Source organism: Culex pipiens, chromosome 2 (genome assembly GCF_016801865.2).
Source record: "Culex pipiens pallens isolate TS chromosome 2, TS_CPP_V2, whole genome shotgun sequence".
Taxonomy (NCBI): domain Eukaryota; kingdom Metazoa; phylum Arthropoda; class Insecta; order Diptera; family Culicidae; genus Culex; species Culex pipiens.
In genome coordinates, this window is record NC_068938.1 from 24,834,257 (window position 1) to 24,852,904 (window position 18,648).

General features: G+C 33.8%; 1 protein-coding gene across 2 annotated transcripts in view; it reads right to left on the reverse strand.

The window, feature by feature from the left end:
- LOC120414559 (dymeclin) overlaps positions 1 to 18,648 on the reverse strand; it is a 45,187-nt gene that overhangs the window by 26,206 nt on the left and 333 nt on the right. For both annotated transcript variants that reach the window (XM_039575777.2, XM_039575776.2), the window contains exons 2-3: positions 18,201 to 18,623; positions 17,515 to 18,139 (exon numbers count right to left, since the gene is read on the reverse strand). In XM_039575777.2, coding sequence (XP_039431711.1) covers positions 17,515 to 18,139; positions 18,201 to 18,623 — 1,048 coding nt within the window. The remainder of the gene's footprint in view (positions 1 to 17,514; positions 18,140 to 18,200; positions 18,624 to 18,648) is intronic.

Genomic DNA, 18,648 nt, shown 5'->3' on the forward strand with positions numbered 1-18,648 from the left:
AAGCTAATAACTTTATATTTTAAATCATTACAAGTAAAAGATCGACAAATGTAAGAAATTCAGTATACAACTAATAGCATTAGAAAAAACACAAAATAATAGACACATTTAAAAGATTTTTTGCTGAAAACTTAATTATTTTTCAAAAGTACATTTTTTCACACTTAGTATGACAATATTTTTATAATTTTCTTTCAAATAATGTATCCTTCTCAAAAGAATGAAAGTTAACATGATTGATTATTTTAATCTCAAAAAATCTGAAAAATATGTTGTAAATGTACACATTGATAAGGTTAAAGAGATAACATTCATTAAGTAAAAAGTTTTTTTTGTTAGGGGGAAGGAAATCCCCTCAACGTCAAACACATCAACAGTGCAACGTGCAACCATAACACATCATCGCAATCGGTAAATCAACAACAGGACCGAAGCCAAGACCAACAACTGCAACAAAATCCTAACAGTGGAAAACCCGTCATCGGACAACTTCGGAGATTTAACGCACTTTCAACGCCTACAAACAGCCATCCTGAATATTGATCTAGAAACATTCAATAGTTTCAATATAATATATTCAAAATATTTGAATTAATAAGCACAAACAACATTATTATATAAAATATAATTTATGCCTGTAGTCATCCTGCACATCATATCTTACTTAGCAGAAACATTCAACATTCATTCAAATTAATTGGAAAAAATAAAAGAAATAAGCTAAATCATTGACAAACATAACATATCAAAACAATGACAATATATTTTTTATTATCTATCAATTTCATAAAACGAGAAAAAATAAGAACAAAACAAAACAGAAAAAAATACAATCACATGCAACATTTATGATAATTTAAGGACAATGCAGAATAATAAATGGGTTTTTACTAGATTACTTTTTCAAAACAACCAATGCGTCATGGGTTTCCTATGTACATAGATCTTTTGAAAAAGTAAGCGAGATTAACTCAATAAGCTTAAAATCCTTTCCTTATTACCTTTCCCAAACAAATTGTGTCCTACTAACCCCGAGTCAACCGCGGGTAATCGGTTTCCTGCATTAACATTTATTTTTAATAATAGGTAATTAGTTTAAGGAAATAAATTGAAAATTGTAGAAAAAATACATATACAAAGTAACGAGCAAAAATGTACGTCCCAAAAAACAATCAGGTTTAGATATTGAGCCAAGAAAAAATAAATTAAAATGGAGAATGAATAACACACAAGTAGAAAACAGATTTTGATCTAGGTCAGCCGATATAAGCATATTATGAGAAAAAGAGCAAAATGTTATACTAAGGAAGACCAACAGAAACAGATATACAGATAAAATATAATGTTTTAACTCAAGTGACATTTATTAAGGAGTAATTAAACAGCTTTTCGGAAGGGGTAGTAATGTTGTGCATCTAAATTGCACAACTATACCTTTTCGGGTATATTCCTTAGCGTAGCTGCAATCAATGATTGCACAAGCACGCGTTGCAGCTGACGCTAAGGGAATGACAGTAAATTAAGTCTCGAAATCTTCACGCATTGATGCGTGGGCCAACCAAAATAGATGACCCATATTCATAGACAACGATGCGTGGATAATACAAGAAGGGACGTAGGTTTGCGCAGGTTAGTTTGGAGACTGGTTAGAGATAGTTTGAGAATAAAGGGGCTGCGCGTGATGCACAGTCAGTCTGTTCTGGGAAACCAGCAAGAGTAGATCATTTAATATCACATCCTGGGTAGTCTCGAGATATAACATTGATGTAAACTTGAGATTCGACCTATACGGTTGAATCACTCGTAAAATCGTGTTTTTACGTATAATTTGTTGAAAATTTACATCAAATTGCACTTAATTTTAAATGTTTAAATGACGTGCACAAATGTTACATCATAAATGATGTAACATTCGGAAATATTTTTTTGTGTGTAGATGGCTGCAAGGGAGCTCATCATCCCATGGTGCATGAAAACTTGTCTAAGGCAAATAAACAATCAGGAAATTTGCCAGAAGAGTTTAATGCAGTGAATTGCCAAGTTCAAGATCGGAACAAGGTTTACTATCAAATTATTCCCGTAACTATCAAATTATTTCTCGTAACCTCGGCTGTAAGGGCCTGCGTCTACTTGAGTAGAAAATAAAGTTTAGTTTTGAACCGGAGTTCGTCAGAGTAAGTTTAATGCTCTACCAAAGATGACATCCATGGGTGATTATTGGAGACGACTGTAAAAGACTTTACAGAGTATGAAAAGACCTTACACACCCAAAACAATCATGAAGGGTCGTCGGACACAAGAGGCAGAGACCGAGAGCAACGGTCATATCCAAAAACCTCATGGTCAGAACCCTAAGAGATTCAAAAAATGCTTTGCTTGCAATGAAACCCATAAATCACGGGGCAAAGGATTGCAAAATACCGGTAAAATGCAACATACAAGGATGCTTCAGGAAGCATCATCCATTGCTTCACGTGGGAAGAAAGGGAGAATACTCTACTGATCGCAGAACTAATCAACCCGAACGCGAGAACGATAACAAAACTGAGGTAATTAATTACCACAGATACAGTTTGGAAACATACGAGACAAGTCTTGGGATCTCCAAATAAGTATAAAGTTTTTGTAGAAGTTCAATTGATATCACACCCTGAAGAGGTTCCAAGCAATAACAGGTTTACCAATAATTAAATCACGCAAATAAATTTTCAACTCTCTATTCCATCGCTGCACCAGTTTTAAAAGTTTAACATACATTTTTAAGCAAATTTCCCATGAAATTTGCACCCAGTAATAAAGCATGTAATAGAAAATAAAGTAAGTTGATAATTAGCCGTTTAGGAAACAACTATTTTCTTTACCAAAATGTTCACCTTCCATGCTAGTGGGACACGGCCACCGATGACATGATGGCTCCAGAGAGGAGCAGTAAAATGAAAGTAGACAAAACGGACGCATCGCGTTGCGTTAATTCGAATAAGTATAAAAAGTAAACAGATTATCTTCGCGAGTGAAAAATATATCTCTAGAGAAACAGAAAAACTAAGGTGTAGCGACCCTCATATTAAAATTTTAATTCATTAGAAGTCTTAGATTTAATCCCTAACAAAAGTGAAAATCAGGGAGCTAGGTTTAGACTCGATACTAGACAAAACAGACAAACGGAGGTAGATTTTTGGAGGATCTCCGATGGTCCGTTTGAAAATAGCGTTAGGTGATTAAATAGCAAATTTATGACTCCAGAAGGTAGGGACAGAGAACAAATATATGTTGTAGCAAGACCAAGCCAGACCCAAAACACTTGAAGTTTTATGGGTTTTTGGTTACATGTTTTAGGAGAAATTTGAGTCGTAAAATTCGTCGTAATTTTTGTCGCATGAAGAAGCGACACAGTAGGAGACACGTGACAAAAATAGGATTTCAAACAAACGCTTGCTGCGTGTTAGGGAAAAACGCCTAAAAATATGTACAGGCGGAAGATTTTGAACAACGCGGCGAAAAGTCAGAACGCATGATGCGAAGCAATCTACGCAGGAGTTAAAAGAGCGAAAATTGTAGCGCATGCGTCTTGGCTTAAGCTGAGAGGAAAATAGGAGAGGGAAATTCCATTTTTCAGAGAGAGTTGAGCTGATGGCAAAGGGACGAGAGAGTGTTACGCTCAGGTTTTTGTAACACACTCTCTTGTGTCTCGGCTAATAGCTTTTTCTCTACTCTGATTGGAGCTAGAATAAAAAAGACCCCAAACTGAGAAGAAATTAGAGGGGCAGTATAAAAAGCTAAGTTTTCAAATATTAAGTTGTCTTCTAGTTCGGTGTTTTAACTGTGCAAGTGGCACGAAGTTCTTTTTGAGTAGAGTTAAGTATTCATTTTGTAATTTCAAAGTTTTCTAAAGAAAAATAATACAGTGATTTTCTGTGTTTACTTCTTGCAAAATAAGAACAAAAGAACTCCCGGGTAGAAGTCCACCGTCGGTCCGCTCGTCGTTGACAATTCGTTTTACATAAAAAAAAAGAATTAGAGGTAGTGATACAGAGGAACAGAATTTATGTCAGAATTCAAATTGCGATATGCAAAAAAAAAACTTCAACCGCATATCACCACGAGACAATTGGTGCATTAGACACAATCAACTTAAAAAATGATCACGACTTCAAAAGAGAGGAAACCCCTTTTGGATTAATAGTTTCAACAAAGACCAAATCACCCGAACATGGTTGCCATTCGTTGGAATGTCTGTCGTAAATTTCTCCTCTACCTCTTTGTTATGAACATTCTTAAAATTTGCTTTAAGTTCTGCAATATAATCGTCATAATTGATGAGCCATTCTACAATAAGGTAAAGTTTGTCATGGCAGAGCAACAGTTAAAAATCTTGTTAAGTCGGTTGAACTGACTAAACTGTAACTAATAGAAATCCCCGTAGTTGTATCTCGAGTCCGTTGTTTGCACCACGCTGGACAAGGCGCACTTTTGGCGCAAATCAAACCAGTTTCAAAGAGGGTGCACCATCTGGACGCCACACGGACCAGCTCCGCCCGCCGCTGCTGGATTTCCGTAACTTCACTTAACCATGCTAAACAAACACACTGCACACGATCAACACACGATGCTCGCAGAGCAGAAGTCGGACGAGAACTGATGCGAAAGGATCAGCCGGCGAGGGTTTTTAAAACGGGAACCGGGACAAGGAGCAGGCGAGGAAGAAAAACCCGCCATCAAATTCTGGGAAATTTTCAGGCAGAAAAAAACCGATAGTAAAAAAGGACCTCAAGCCTTTAAAGTTTTGCATAATTTCGGGAAAAAACAAATCCCAACGGAAAAGGAAAGGCGTAATTCTTAGCGATGCCACAGGCGTTTGTTGAGTTTTTTTTTACAACCTCATTTTCAATAAAAACAAACACAAATTCAACCCAACTTTCGACATTTTCGGGAAAATGGATCATATAATTCGGATGACATTATCGCAGTTCTTCTTTGGCTCATAATTTGCCATTAGCTAAAATCATCAAGTTATAGAATCCGTGATCTAAAATTACAAAATGCTTTAAAAATCAAAAAATAACTTACACGGACGCCCAAAAGTTGGAACGGTAACTTCAACTCGCTGGTTCTCGGGCATAACTCAACCAATCAAGACGATTCTTTTTTCCAGTGATTTGTTAGGATGTCTAGATGATCCTATAATTTTGCAGAACTCAATTTGATCGAATTTGTAATCTCTGCGACCGAAAACATCGTTTTACCTTTTTTAAAACAACTGTCACCGTGAAATTTTTGGCGATTTTTTTACACGCGAAAAAAAAGTTGGAACGATGATCAAATTGATTTCTGCAAAGTTATAGGATCACCTAGACATCCTAACAAATCACTGGAAAAAAGTCGTCTTGGTTGGTTGAGTTAAGCCCGAGAACCAGCGAGTTGAAGTTGGGTCATTCCACCTGAAGTGTGCAAGAAAAAATGCAAATTTGAAAATTACCATCTCCGATTCTGCTCAAATTTGGCAGAGCTGTTGAGACTATTAAAACATGCAAAAATCCCGAATTTCATCCAAATCGGACCACCCCCTCCATTTTTGTACCCTCCCAAAAAATCGACTTTTTGGCAATTTTTGAGCGAAACCCCTATCTTCAAACGACAATAACTCAGGAACCACAAATCTTAGAGGGTCAGTCTTAGACTCAATTTTGAAGGAAATTGTACGTAGAATCCATTTCTGTGATCAAAATTAAGATTAAAATGTGTTTTCTACCTGTGTTGCGCAATTGAAAACTTTAAATGGCCGTTTCTCAAAACAGCCCTATTTATTTTTTGAATTTGACCTCACCATCGTATTCCCCGGCCAATTTTACATAAGAATCACTTATCGACAGAAAGGAATATGTTTTGTTCCAGAGATATCGAATTTTAAAGTTTTGAGTATTTAAGATTGCCTAAATTAGCTTTATTCGCCGCATCTGCTAGAAGCACTCAGGCGCTCTGATCAATAACTGCTACCTGGTTATTTATTGAAATAAGATTTCATCCCAAATAATCATTAGCAAATTAGCCCACAGGACAAAAAAAAAGAACGACACGCACAGGGCCGTAGCCAGGATTTTTGTTCGGGGGGGGCTTGGGTGCAAAAATTCAAGGAGTATAAAAATCAGCAAATCATTTATACCATCACTTGGTTTGTGGTATAATTATTGAGATGAATTGTAAAATTGTAATGTAATGTATGCAAAAAAGTTTTCAAAGATTTTCATCTTAAGTGTTCAATGTCTTTATTTTCTTTATTCAAACAGCTAGTTTATATTAAAGGAGTAGAGAAGAAAGTGTTTTTTACATTTTCTTGAATTGTTTAATTGTAATCCAATTTCGTGATAAACTGTCGCTAAATTCAAAATATACATAACTTGAATCAAATTGTTGAAAGCAAAAAAATTGTTTAAGAAATATCGATTTATCTAACCTTAATTATCATGTTTTCTGTAATTTTAACTGAGAGAAAAACCCACGAACAAACTGGTAAATTTGAACTATCAAATTTTAAACCGTCTGGATTTACATTTTCAGCTGTGTGATAATTGTGATGGTTTATCTAACATTTTTATTTTTTTCTAGCACAACATAAAACTCATAAGTGGATATTTGTTTTTCTTAAAATTTTATAAACAAACTTAAACAAAGATTTATTTTAATTGTTCTAAGCTATAGAAGCCATTTCATATTTTGCAAAGCTCCTGGTACTCTCGAAAATAAATAATTTTAATGAAATACAAAAAATTATAATCGTTGAAATTCCGGCTTCTGAAGTGTCTCCATGGTTGGATGACCCTATATGCCTATAATGGATATCTTTTAATAAATAGATTTGAAGAAAAAAAAATCAGTGCTTGTGTTTAATTTTAATGTGTTTAAAAAATTAGTTAAAATGTATTAAATTTTAACGCCAAAATATTCACTGGAAGAGTTGTTAATAATGCATATGTAACCATTTTTAAATGCATATGTAACCGTTAAAAACATTCTCGATTGCATCAAACATTAAAACGATTCATGTTTAACTTTAATATTCCGACTAAACGCCATTTTCAAATTCATTACTCATTGTACTCTGAAAAATTGGTCCAGAATTTGAGCAAAAATAAAATTTTAAAAATTGACAAAAAAAATAAGATCTTAATCACGGCTTGTCTAAAGGTTATTTTTATAAAACTTGAATGAACCTCGGTAATTCTTTCTGTAGCTTGTTGAGGGGACTGTCCCGAGTCAGGGAAAGTGTTTTTCAAAAAAATCTATCGGTAAAAATTGATTTTATCTCATTTTGAAGTTTTTATACTATATATTTAAGCTAAAATCATGAAAAAGTATTAAATAAATTGCTAAAATTATGATGTTTTTTTTTCATTTCATTTCATCAAAACATCAGTTTTGAGTCCCCTAAACATGTCTTCAGTATCCTACATAGTGAAAAAATCTTTATCTTGGTCGTCAGTTTCGATACTAGCTGCAAAATAAGGGTTTTTCCTCATTTTTTGAAATCTTCTGGAAACATCAACTTTATTCGTGTTTATCAAAACTGTTTACCGGTTTTTTTTAGCAAATAACATCCAGAATAAATTAGAAGAACAAATATGCTATTACATCAAATCTCTGAAAAGTTACAACAATTTTAGTGTAGAGAAAGCTGCAAATTTTAAAATTCTGTGATATTTATTCTCTTTTCTTCCTACTACTACTTAAAGTAACTCCAGGGTGACATATCAAAAGTCCTGAGTTGGATTTTAATCTTATTTTATTTGTAGAAAAAAAAAACGTTGAAAAATTATTGAACATCTTCAAAAATTCTGCTCAGCGACTTAAGTGTATTGTCGAATAAAAATGTTGTTTTCACGGTGTTTCAATACAACAATTTCCTACGCAAACGGCATGGCCAAACTCTTAAGTGCTCGGATCGGCTTAAAATTACGGGATTCTCTACCCAAAATAGTTTTACTTTATACATATTTTTGTTAGGTTATTAGGGTGGTTCCTGCCGCGTTAGGGTGGGCCATAAAATTACAATTTTGACGATATTGCAAAAAAAAAAAAAACTTATTACCAAAACCATAACTTGACATTGTTTCAACCAATTATAGTAATCCGGTTTGAAAAAAAGTGTTTTTTTATTCTTCTAATTTATTCTGGATGTTATTTGCTAAAAAAAAACTCGTTAAACGGTTTTGATAAACACGAATAAAGTTGATGCTTCCAGAAGAATTTAAAAAAAATGAGGAAAACCTCTATTTTGCAGCTTTTAACGAAACTGATGACCAAGATAAACATTTATCCATGATGTAGGATATTGAAGACATGTTAAGGGTACTCGAAACTGATGTTTTGATGAAATAAAATGAAAAAAAAGTCATAATTTCAGCACTTTATTTAATACTTTTTCATGATTTTAGCTTAAATATATAGGATAAAAACTTCAAAATGAGATAAAATCAATTTTTACGGATAGAATTTTTTGAAAAACACTTTCCCTGACTCGGGACAGTCCCCCCAACAAGCTCCAGAAAGAATTACCGAGGTTCATTCAAGTTTTATAAAAATAACCTTTAGACAAGCCGTGATAATTAAGGATACTTTTTCATAAAATTTCAATCTATCGCTAAAGTGCTGCTTATCTTCGAAATTTTAAAAAAAATATTAAATTAAAATTTTCCGATCGAATAAACGGTTAAATTTAAACCAAAGAGTATCAAAAAATGCTTAAAGACATTATTAAAGATATCCAGAGTCAAAATATTTAAAAGTCTATGAATTCATAGAAATTATTCATTTTTCATGGACAAAAAAATAAATCCACAGTAAGCTTTAAAGTGCCTATTTTATAAAAAAAAAATCGCAAAAATTTACATTATCCAATTTATTGAAAATAGTGTACAAACTATTTAACAAGTATTTCAATGAAAATGATATAACAGCAACATCAAACAAATTTTGTATTTTTCTTATCGTGTAAAGACTAAGAACCATTGGAGATTGATCTATTAGTTCCTGAGACACATCTTCTTGAAAAAAAAAGTACGATAAAAATTGTAAATGCAAACACGATTAACAAATTAAAATCTTCAATTCACTTATTTCTTTATTTTGAAATAACTGTCAAAACAATATTAATTTTTTAAATAAGTTTTGATAACCAATATGATTTTACAAGATAAAAGGGAAAAATAATGAAAATTGACTGTGATGGTTCTAGAAAAGACTCTCTGAATATTTCTAAGCAAAACAAAAAAACACACAAATGAAATCCTTTATTTGGATTTCTGGGATTTAATCAATCATGTTGAATAATTTAGGATTGTAACCATTTACTAAACTCGATGTTTGTTCAAGCAATATCTTGACTCTGGGCACAAAATCCTGCACATTTTATGGTTTAGAAATTTTATATTTACGAAACCTTGCTAAATTAAAAATAAAGAAAACTTTATGTAAGAATTTATAAATCGATTAGTTTTATCCTGTAAATCTTATCTTAGACTGCACTAGAATTCAAAAAGTTAAGATTATAAAAACATAATTTATTGAAATTATTGAAAATTATTTTTTGAATATCTTTATTCAAAAATGATAAAAAATGTTTTTTTTAATTTAATGATTTTTTTAGTTGTAATTATTTTATAATTTTTCAAGTTTTAGTTTTTTTTTTCATTTTTAGAATTTCTGATTTTTTGAAATTATCATGTGTAATTATTATCTTACATTTTTTATGTTTTAAAAGTAAAGAATACTTTATGTAAGAATTCTTAAATCAATTAGATTTTTCCTGTAAATCAAATCTTAGTCTGAATTTAGCTACAAGAGCTATATTTTACATTCAAACGAAAATTTAAAAAAATGTCCTTTAGTACGGAGACTCTTAAAACTCCATACAAAAAAAATCTCAAGAAAAGGTTTACGAAAAGATTTCTCTTAAGCGGTACGCAGCTGAAAAGGAACAGAAACAATAAGCGTCGTTTGATATTTCTTCGGGTGCAATATGTGTTGATGAGATTTTGATTTGTTTATTTGAATTGCCTGATGAAGCTGACTGTCAAAACGCTGAATCTTAAAATGCCGAAAAAAAGGGAAAAGCCATTGCAATAAGCACTTAATTTTCTGGTAAAAATAAATAAATTAGGAATACTAGAATTCAAACATAAAAATATTTAAAGAATCAAAAAATTAAGATTGAAAAAACATAATTTATTGGATTTTGAATAACTTAATTTTAAAATGATATTTTTTTTAGTATTAATTATTTTATTAAATTTTTTAGTTCTAGATTTTTTTATTTTTGAAATTTCAGATTTTTTTTTTTGAAATTAATCTGTTGAATTGTTGTCTTAAATTTTAAATGTTTTTATTATTTTTATTTCTGATTTCTGACATTTCTTTGTCTTATACCAAACAATTTGAAATCAAAAATTATGAAAATTTAGAAATTTGAAAATGTAAAATTTTTAAATCTTTAATTAGGCCGTTGCGAATATTATTCTGAAGTTTATGTCACTAAACTCTGACCAAAGTCGAGAGGGTTAAAAATAAGAACTACAAGCTATGGTTTTATTATTTAAAAAGTGTTTCAAAACACACTTTAAATCAGTATAGTTGTTTTGCATCATAAGTTTTCAAAATATCTAGCTGATGGCGAAATGCTTTTTCCGCGGTTCCGCGACATGTTACAAAAATTCTGAATATTTTTAAACGAGCCCAAACATGTAGTATATGATAATCAAAGCAGGAAAAACATTTCAAATTTGTTTTCCGAACCGACCTGGTCGCTGGTCTTAAAAAAACTTGATTAGACTTCCATTTCCAATAAAATTGTGAAGCTATTTTTTAAAAAATATTGTACTTGCTCTCTGTTTTTTTGCCGATTTTGAAAGGGCGGCAACATAAACTTTGGAAAATATTTACAATTGATATTCAGAAATAAAAAATAAAAAAAATAATAAAGACATTTTAAAATTTTCAAAATGCAAATTCTAATCCGTAAAATCGAAAAAATTGAAATTAAATAGTTTAAAAATGAATTATTGATCAGAAATTTTACAATTTGAAAATGATGTTTAATTAATTTAATTTCAGAGTTTTTGAATCCGAGCAAAATTTTTTTAACGTTTTGCAGCAATTCCCCAGGAAAACAGCATGATTCGAAAAAAATTTTTTCTGTGGGATCCTTGGCCGAAATAATTAGCCCCGTATTTTTTTGTTTGGCCATTAGGGTGACCTACGCCGTGTTAAGATAGTCCGAAAAATGGCTATTTTCGTCGATTTTCGCAAAAACCTCTTTTTTCAAAAAATCATATCTCCGCGCCATTTCATCTGATTTTAGCTGTCCTATACGCAAAAGAAAGGTGATTAGTTTGGCTATTTGGTAAAAATAGTAAGAAGTTTCAAAAATCTAGCTTAACATTTGAAAAGGTCGTATGAAAACTTAAAATGCTGTTTTGAAGGTCTCGGGACCAAAGAGCCTATGTCTGAAAATATTTTTATCGGATTCCTCGGAAAATTTCACATAACATATCAAAAAATGGTGAAGTTATGTTTTCGATACTCTGAGATACGATTTTTTGAAAATAAAAACTGGATTTTTCGACGCGCCACGCGCAAAAAATGGGAAAATGAAGAAAAAAAGGAAAAATCGACTTTTTTCACTAAAACTCCGATAACTTTAAAATTTCAGCGATGACCTATACATGTTAGGGTACCAAAATTTTAATTAAAAGACGCAACTTTTGGTACCATTTTTCGAATCATGCTGTTTTCGTGGGGAATTGCTGTTTGAATATTTTTATCATAAAAAAATTAAAAATAGTTTTTTTTTGCAAATCAAGTTTTAGTGACAAAAAGTTAAATTAAAAATCACCAATTTTTTTTTACCGTGTATCATTTTTTTTCAGTGTAGTCCATATCCATACCTACAACTTTGCCGAAGACACCAAATCGATCAAAAAATTCCTTCAAAAGATACAGATTTTTGAATTTTCACATATCATTTTTGTATGGACAGCTGCCAAATTTGTATGGAAAATTATATGGACAAACTAATGATGCAAAATGGCTTCTTTGGGCATACCGAAGGCACCAAAAAAGTTTCAGCCGGATTAAAAAATACAGAAAAAATCGAATGACCGAAATCTCAGAGAATTGCTCATTTTATTTCTTCCCTTAAAAATCGCAGGGTCATGCACAAAGTGAAAATTAGTTGATAATAAGGATTCACTTAGTTGATCTTCTGACTTTTGATATATTAAATAAAAATTGGAGATTGGCCACGGTGGAAACTAAAAAATGTGACCAAAAGAAAGCATTTTGGACGAGTGATTTCGGAAAACCTTGCTTTTAACATATAATTCGGCATCTGCAACCACATTTTAGTTAAATTTGAACAAATCTGGTGTTTTTTAAAGGTCCAATAAACCAAATTTTCAGTTTTTGCTTTTTGGGTGTTTTTAATACCCCTGACTCAAGGCGATTTCAAAAGCACCCAAAAATCAAAAACTGGAAATTTGGTTTATTGGACCTTTAAAAAAAACACCAGAAATATTTCATGACCACCATTTTGGCCGCCACATGGAATCCAAAAATTCTAAATTATTTTATGGTTCTTCAGGGGTCATACTTAAGTTCTACAATCAAAAATAAGACAACGAGATCTAAGGATTTTTGCTGTCCCTATTCAAACTGTAGTCCCGATTCGCCCCAGATGACGGTAATTATTTCTATGTAGCCCCTTAGAGCAGTCCGCTCGGAAATTGATATTTTCGAAGGTTAATAACTTTTTAGCAAAAAACCCAAAAAAATAAGGTGTCTTCGGGAAAGTTTTTACAAATTTAAAGAAGATTTTAGTTCTGAAAATTGGTAAGAACTGGATAGTTATTGCGCCTTCCATTGGTCAAAAACTGAAACAGTTGCTTTTCTCCATACAATTTGACGATTTTGCTCAAACTTGGTGGTCAGTGGTCAGAAAAAGCTCAAATTTTGGAACTTAGGCTAGTGATGGGTAAACCTTTGATTTCAGGATATAGCCCCAAGTAAGACCAGCTTTGGACGACCCTAACCAATGTAAAGCTAAAACTACAAGATAAATGAGATGATACTGAATGGAACAATGTTCAAATCTGCAGCTCAATTTTTAAATATTGGATCCATAACCAACAAAAACTGAGTCCGGCAATGGACAGGCAAATTACTTGATTTGATTAATCAGTTCTTGATTCTCTATCTTACAAATTATTTCTGGGAAGAGAACACACAATCATTGATTTGAGATTTTTTAAGGTAGTACAATTTAAAAAAAATTGGAAAAATTTCGGGGGGGGCTGCAGCCCGGTAGCCCCCCCCCTGGCTACGGGCCTGGACACGCAATACAGGGCAGAATGGAATTCCCGCAGAGCTAGCAGGAAATTGCAATTGATCTTGTAAGTAACACTTCTTAAGAAAAAGTGTACGATACATTATCGTGTTAAAAATTATGAATTAACATGAATAAAACTCTCGTGAAGCATGATTAACACCTAAACTCCCAAGCTCGAGAAAAAGGGGGAATTTGTATGGAAATTCCCCCTTTTAGCTTGGGAGTTTAGGTGTTAAGGAGGAGGAGTTCTGGAAAGTATAAAACTGAAAAATGTAAGAAAATCACAAAGATTAATCTGATTTATGATCTGATTAAGATCAAATTCAGTTGTGTTGATTTCTGGTTTTTGTTTCTTTTGTTTGTCAATCATTTCGAAATCTTGGAAGACGATACAGCTGCTGTCCACATGTATCAGAAGTATATGGTTTTGTTTTTGAAATTAAATGTACCAGAATTGAAAAAAATCATCAATTATTCAGATGAAACTGGCTCACAATATAAAAATCGGTTTAATATGATCAATCTTTCAAACCGTAAGGCAGATTTTGGAGTTTTTGCTGAATGGCACTATTTCGCTACCGCACATGGCAACCCATGAGAATTATTTCATCTACTACAGCCAGCTCTACATTTGTTCTCGATTTAAATTAAAGAAGAAATTAGGAATTAGGAAACATATGAAAATAATATTTTTTTTTTTTTATGAAAATAATATAAAAACACTGTAGCATTTGCAAATAAATGTTAAAAGTTCAAATTTTACTTAATATGGTTCAATGACACTGAGATCAGGCAAAACAGTGCATTAAAAATTGCCCAATAAATAATTCATAAATAAAAAATAGATTGTTCAAGGTATTGATTATCTCAAAATCGTATACAAATATAAAAATAATTCATCATACACAACACCGTAAGTAATTATTGATCAGCACGACTGAGTGCTTCGAGCATATGCGGCGAGTGTAGCTAAATTGGGTAATCTCAAATACTCAAAACTTAAAAATTCGATATCTCTGGAACGAAACATATTCCTACCTGCCGATAAGTGATTCTTATGTATAACTGCCCGGAGAATACGATGGTGAGGTCAAATTTAAAAAATTAATAGGGCTGTTTTGAGATACGGCCATTTAAGACCAACTCTCTAAGATTTGCGGTTCCTGAGTTATCGTCGTTTGAAGATAGGGGTTTTGCTCAAAAATCGCCAAACAGTCGATTTTTTGGGAGGGTACAAAAATGGAGGGGTTGGTCCGATTTGGATGAAATCCGGGATTTGTGCATGTTTTGATAGTCTCAACAGCTCTGCCAAATTTGAGCAGAATCGGAGATGGCAATTTTCAAGTGCTGTTCCGCTTCAGATGGAATGACCCAGTTACCGTTCCAACTTTTTTGGAGCCATGGGAGTTGGAATGTTAAGAATTCTTTATAATAACAGATTCGTTACAAGAATCAGTTTCAAAACTCAATCTATTTTTTGATCACAGACTCTTCAGGTCATTGCAAATTGTAATTCAAATTCCCCCTTCAAAATGTTCTTGAAAATTCAGGGGGCAAAAAAATATTTACTAAATTTTACATTATTATTCGAAAAAAACTCGTAAAATCGATTGTAAACTATTCAGAATACATTGCATAATGCTTATTTGCGTATTTAAATAAGTCAAACAAAGACTTTTAAATCTCATTAAAAAAAATTTAGTTGTAGGAAAGTTTTCGAAAAAAAAAATATTTTTTATAAATTCTTTAATATTTTGTAATTTTTTGATAGAAGCATAACTGTAATCTATATATATAAAAAAAATTCGACGGTTTTGTTCGAACGCGAATCAATTCAACACGGAATGTCGGGTCGAGGTGCTCTTTGTTGCGTTGAGTTCGTATAAGTCCAAGGAAGGTTCTTACGCCAAAAGGTTACAAGTTTGGCCACTCTGGAACCGATTCCGGAAAATCTGCAGATTGTATGGGAAAAGTTACGTAAAATCAAATTTTGATCACAGGAGGCTGAATTAGCAAAAAAGTTAAAAACGTCAACATACAACAAAAAGGCAGAACGAAGTTTGTCGGGTGAGGCTTGTGATGTATAAAACATTTTGTGATAATTTCCACCTATTTTTTTTTACAAATTCAACGTTTTATTTATTTAGAATTTAGACCGCTGCAAATATTTTTGGAGGTTTACGTCTCTCGACTCTGACCAAAGTCGAGCCGGGTGCAAAAAAAAAATAAAAAAGTTAAGAAATTGAAATTAGGGGAAATTCTCGTATGTTTGGCAGGTTAAGCACTCGCTCCTAACTCCATCCAAGTTGCTGATTTTCACTATTTAAGCAACTAATTTTGCAAAATTTTTGATAGAAACGTGCTTGCTCACTTCTTATTCAGCTATTTATCACTCGAATTCAGTTGAAAACGCTTTTAATTAGCTTTTATTGAATGTCAAAGTTCTGACCTGCCAACATTAGAGGCACGCTGGAATTAGATGCTGTTCCCCTACAGGCCACGGTATCAACATTGGAATGAAAAAAGTGTTTTAAATGCATTATACACCTGTCCAGTTGTTTTGCAATCATTAATTTCCAAGTATTGATGAAAATTTTATTCATGCGAGAAAAAAAAGTTTTTAAGGTGATGTACATTGTAATTTCATAAAAGCTCAAAATATTTTTAAACGAGCCCAAACATGCTAAATATGATTATCAATGCAGAAAAAGCCATTTTATTTTTTTTGAAATCATTTTTTTTTGCCCCCTGATTTTTCGGGCCAATTTTGAAGGGGGTTCGACATAAACTTTGAAAAATATTTGCACAGCCTTAGTTAAGATTTATTTTAAAATCAAGCCTCACATTTTTGTTTAAGAAATTCCAATATCATGGTGAAAATTTTTAACATTTTATTTTTTTGGACAAATAGATATGACGTTTAAAAGGGACTGCATTGAGTGATTTTGGGCCTTTTTTTCTTCAAGGTCTTTTCCCACAACATACAATCGAACATGAGAGCCGGCATCTGGAATTGCATGAGCAAAAGTGGAAACACGTGCAGACAAACTAACAGCGCCATGCCTCCTTTGATGAAGAGCACTGTCCACAGCAATCCTATGCCTAACCAGCAGGATACAAATTATTCCGTTTTTTGAACATTATTTTTTTTCAAGACTGGGGTGCTTCTAGCTGAGTGTGGCATTTCTCAACGAGTTTCACAAAAACCACACTGTAAAAAAAATCTTATCTCTGAAACGGCTAAACAATTTTAGTTATCCGGTTTGCAAAAAAAAAAAGGAATTATATCGACGTAATTGTGCTTGTTGTACACAGCAAAAAAAAAGTTGAATTTTGGAGTGTTGAAAATTTGGTAGGTTGAATATTTTTTGAGTAATATTACTTAAAAAATGTGTAAAAATGTGAACCTGATGAATATTCACCAGAAACTGATGAAAATTCACCAATTCCTGATGTAATTTTACACTTTTTTTGCCCCAAAATCTGTCACCATTTCCTGATGAATATTACCATCATTTTTTTTTTTTCTGTGTACATTTTGGCGTTTCTGGAGAAATGAGTTTTTTATTGTTTGACCTTGAAAAAACTAAAACTAAAGCCCGTAATGGAAACCAAAATGACCACGTTCAGTTTAGCTGAACGTTCTGTGCAAATTTGGTTGAATTTGTTGTTACAGCAGAATAAAGATAAATTATTATTAAAAACACTAAGTTTCATTGAACAAAAACATGATCTATCGGTTTTAAGGGATGCAAGACAAAAAGTCGAAAACATCAGGTCGAATGCCAAAGGTGTGAAAAAGTGTGAAAAAAGGAGGTGAAAAAATAAAAAAAAAAATTCGTAAATGAACAAACCGAAAAAAATGAATTTAAGTGAATTAAGTTTTTTGGGAATCTCGACTGATTTCAGTTAAAATAGGAACAGAACAAAACAATTAGTACACCGATTTCCAAATTGGCATTCTAAGGTTTAAAGTGGAATTTGAAATGAATAGAAAATTCTCTTTTTGGTCGATCAGACCTAATTTCCTTGCAAATAACTTGATTGATTGAACTTTAGAACACCCCCAATTTGTACCTCCTTAACTACCAGTTTCCAAACCCCACGACTTCCTTCCCCCCCTATCATCATCTACTCACCAGCTGCTGCAGATTTTGCTGCGCCATCACGTACTTGTAGAATCTTTGGTTCCGGTGCAGCAGCAGGTACAACAGCAGCGTCGTCTGGTCTATCGTCACGATACGGCACAGCGTGTTGTACAGCGACGAAAAGTCAATCTTGAACGTAACCGCCTGTTCCGGCTCCTTCGAGGAGGCGGAAGAATCCGCCGCGCCCTGCGAATCCGCACACCCAAACAAGCTCACCCGGTACGGGTTGTCCTTTGTGGTGTAGTGGTTGGTCAGGATTAGGATCAGCAGCAGACTCTGGTTCGCGAGCGGATAGTGATCCTTGAAGGCCGCCGGAAGGTCGTGCGCGGTTAGGACGTCCGGTTGCTTCCGCGCGAACGTTAGGATCGACCAGAGGGACTCGGCGATGCCGAACACGAAGGAACCTCCGCTGCCGAAGCCGAACATGGTCGCTGGGACTTGGGTCATGCGACTTAGGAAGTGCAGCAGGGCGCTCATCAGCGTGTTGGCGTGCTGGCACTTGTAGATTGTTCGGAAGATGGTGGACTTTTCCGTGCCCTGCTGGGTGAACTGGGAGACCGAGAGCAGCACGATCAGACAGTTGACCGCCTCCAGGTGAAGATGATATGTGAATTCTCTGCAATAGGAAAGGTATTGTCAAGAGATTGGACTAACAAAATCTCCTTCCCGCAACTTACTTCACCGGTATCACAACGATAATGTTGACGAGCGCCTCCAGGAACGTCTCGAACTTGGTACCGTCAATCAGCTTGGCCAGCGCCGTCCTCGTCTCGCCGGTGACCGCGACCGTCACAGCTTCGCTGCCCTGTTCCACATCCGCATCGTCCTGGGACTGAACCGGAAGCGCCTCAAAGTGCTGCAACAGCTGGTACTCGGACCCGGTTTCGATCATGTACTTCACCAGACAGCGGATGATGAACAGTGCGTTGAAGGCTTGCCAAATGTGGACGGTGCTTTCGGCGTCCGACAGGGCCAACAGCTCGGACACTTTCACCAGGAACACGTTCACCAGCGAGCCAAAGTTCCCCGAGGACAGATTGTGCGCTATGAAGCTCTGGCAGAGCGATTCCAGCCGGGAGTCCAAGCTGAGCTGTTCCTGGCTGAAAAGAGGTAAGAGAACGCAGA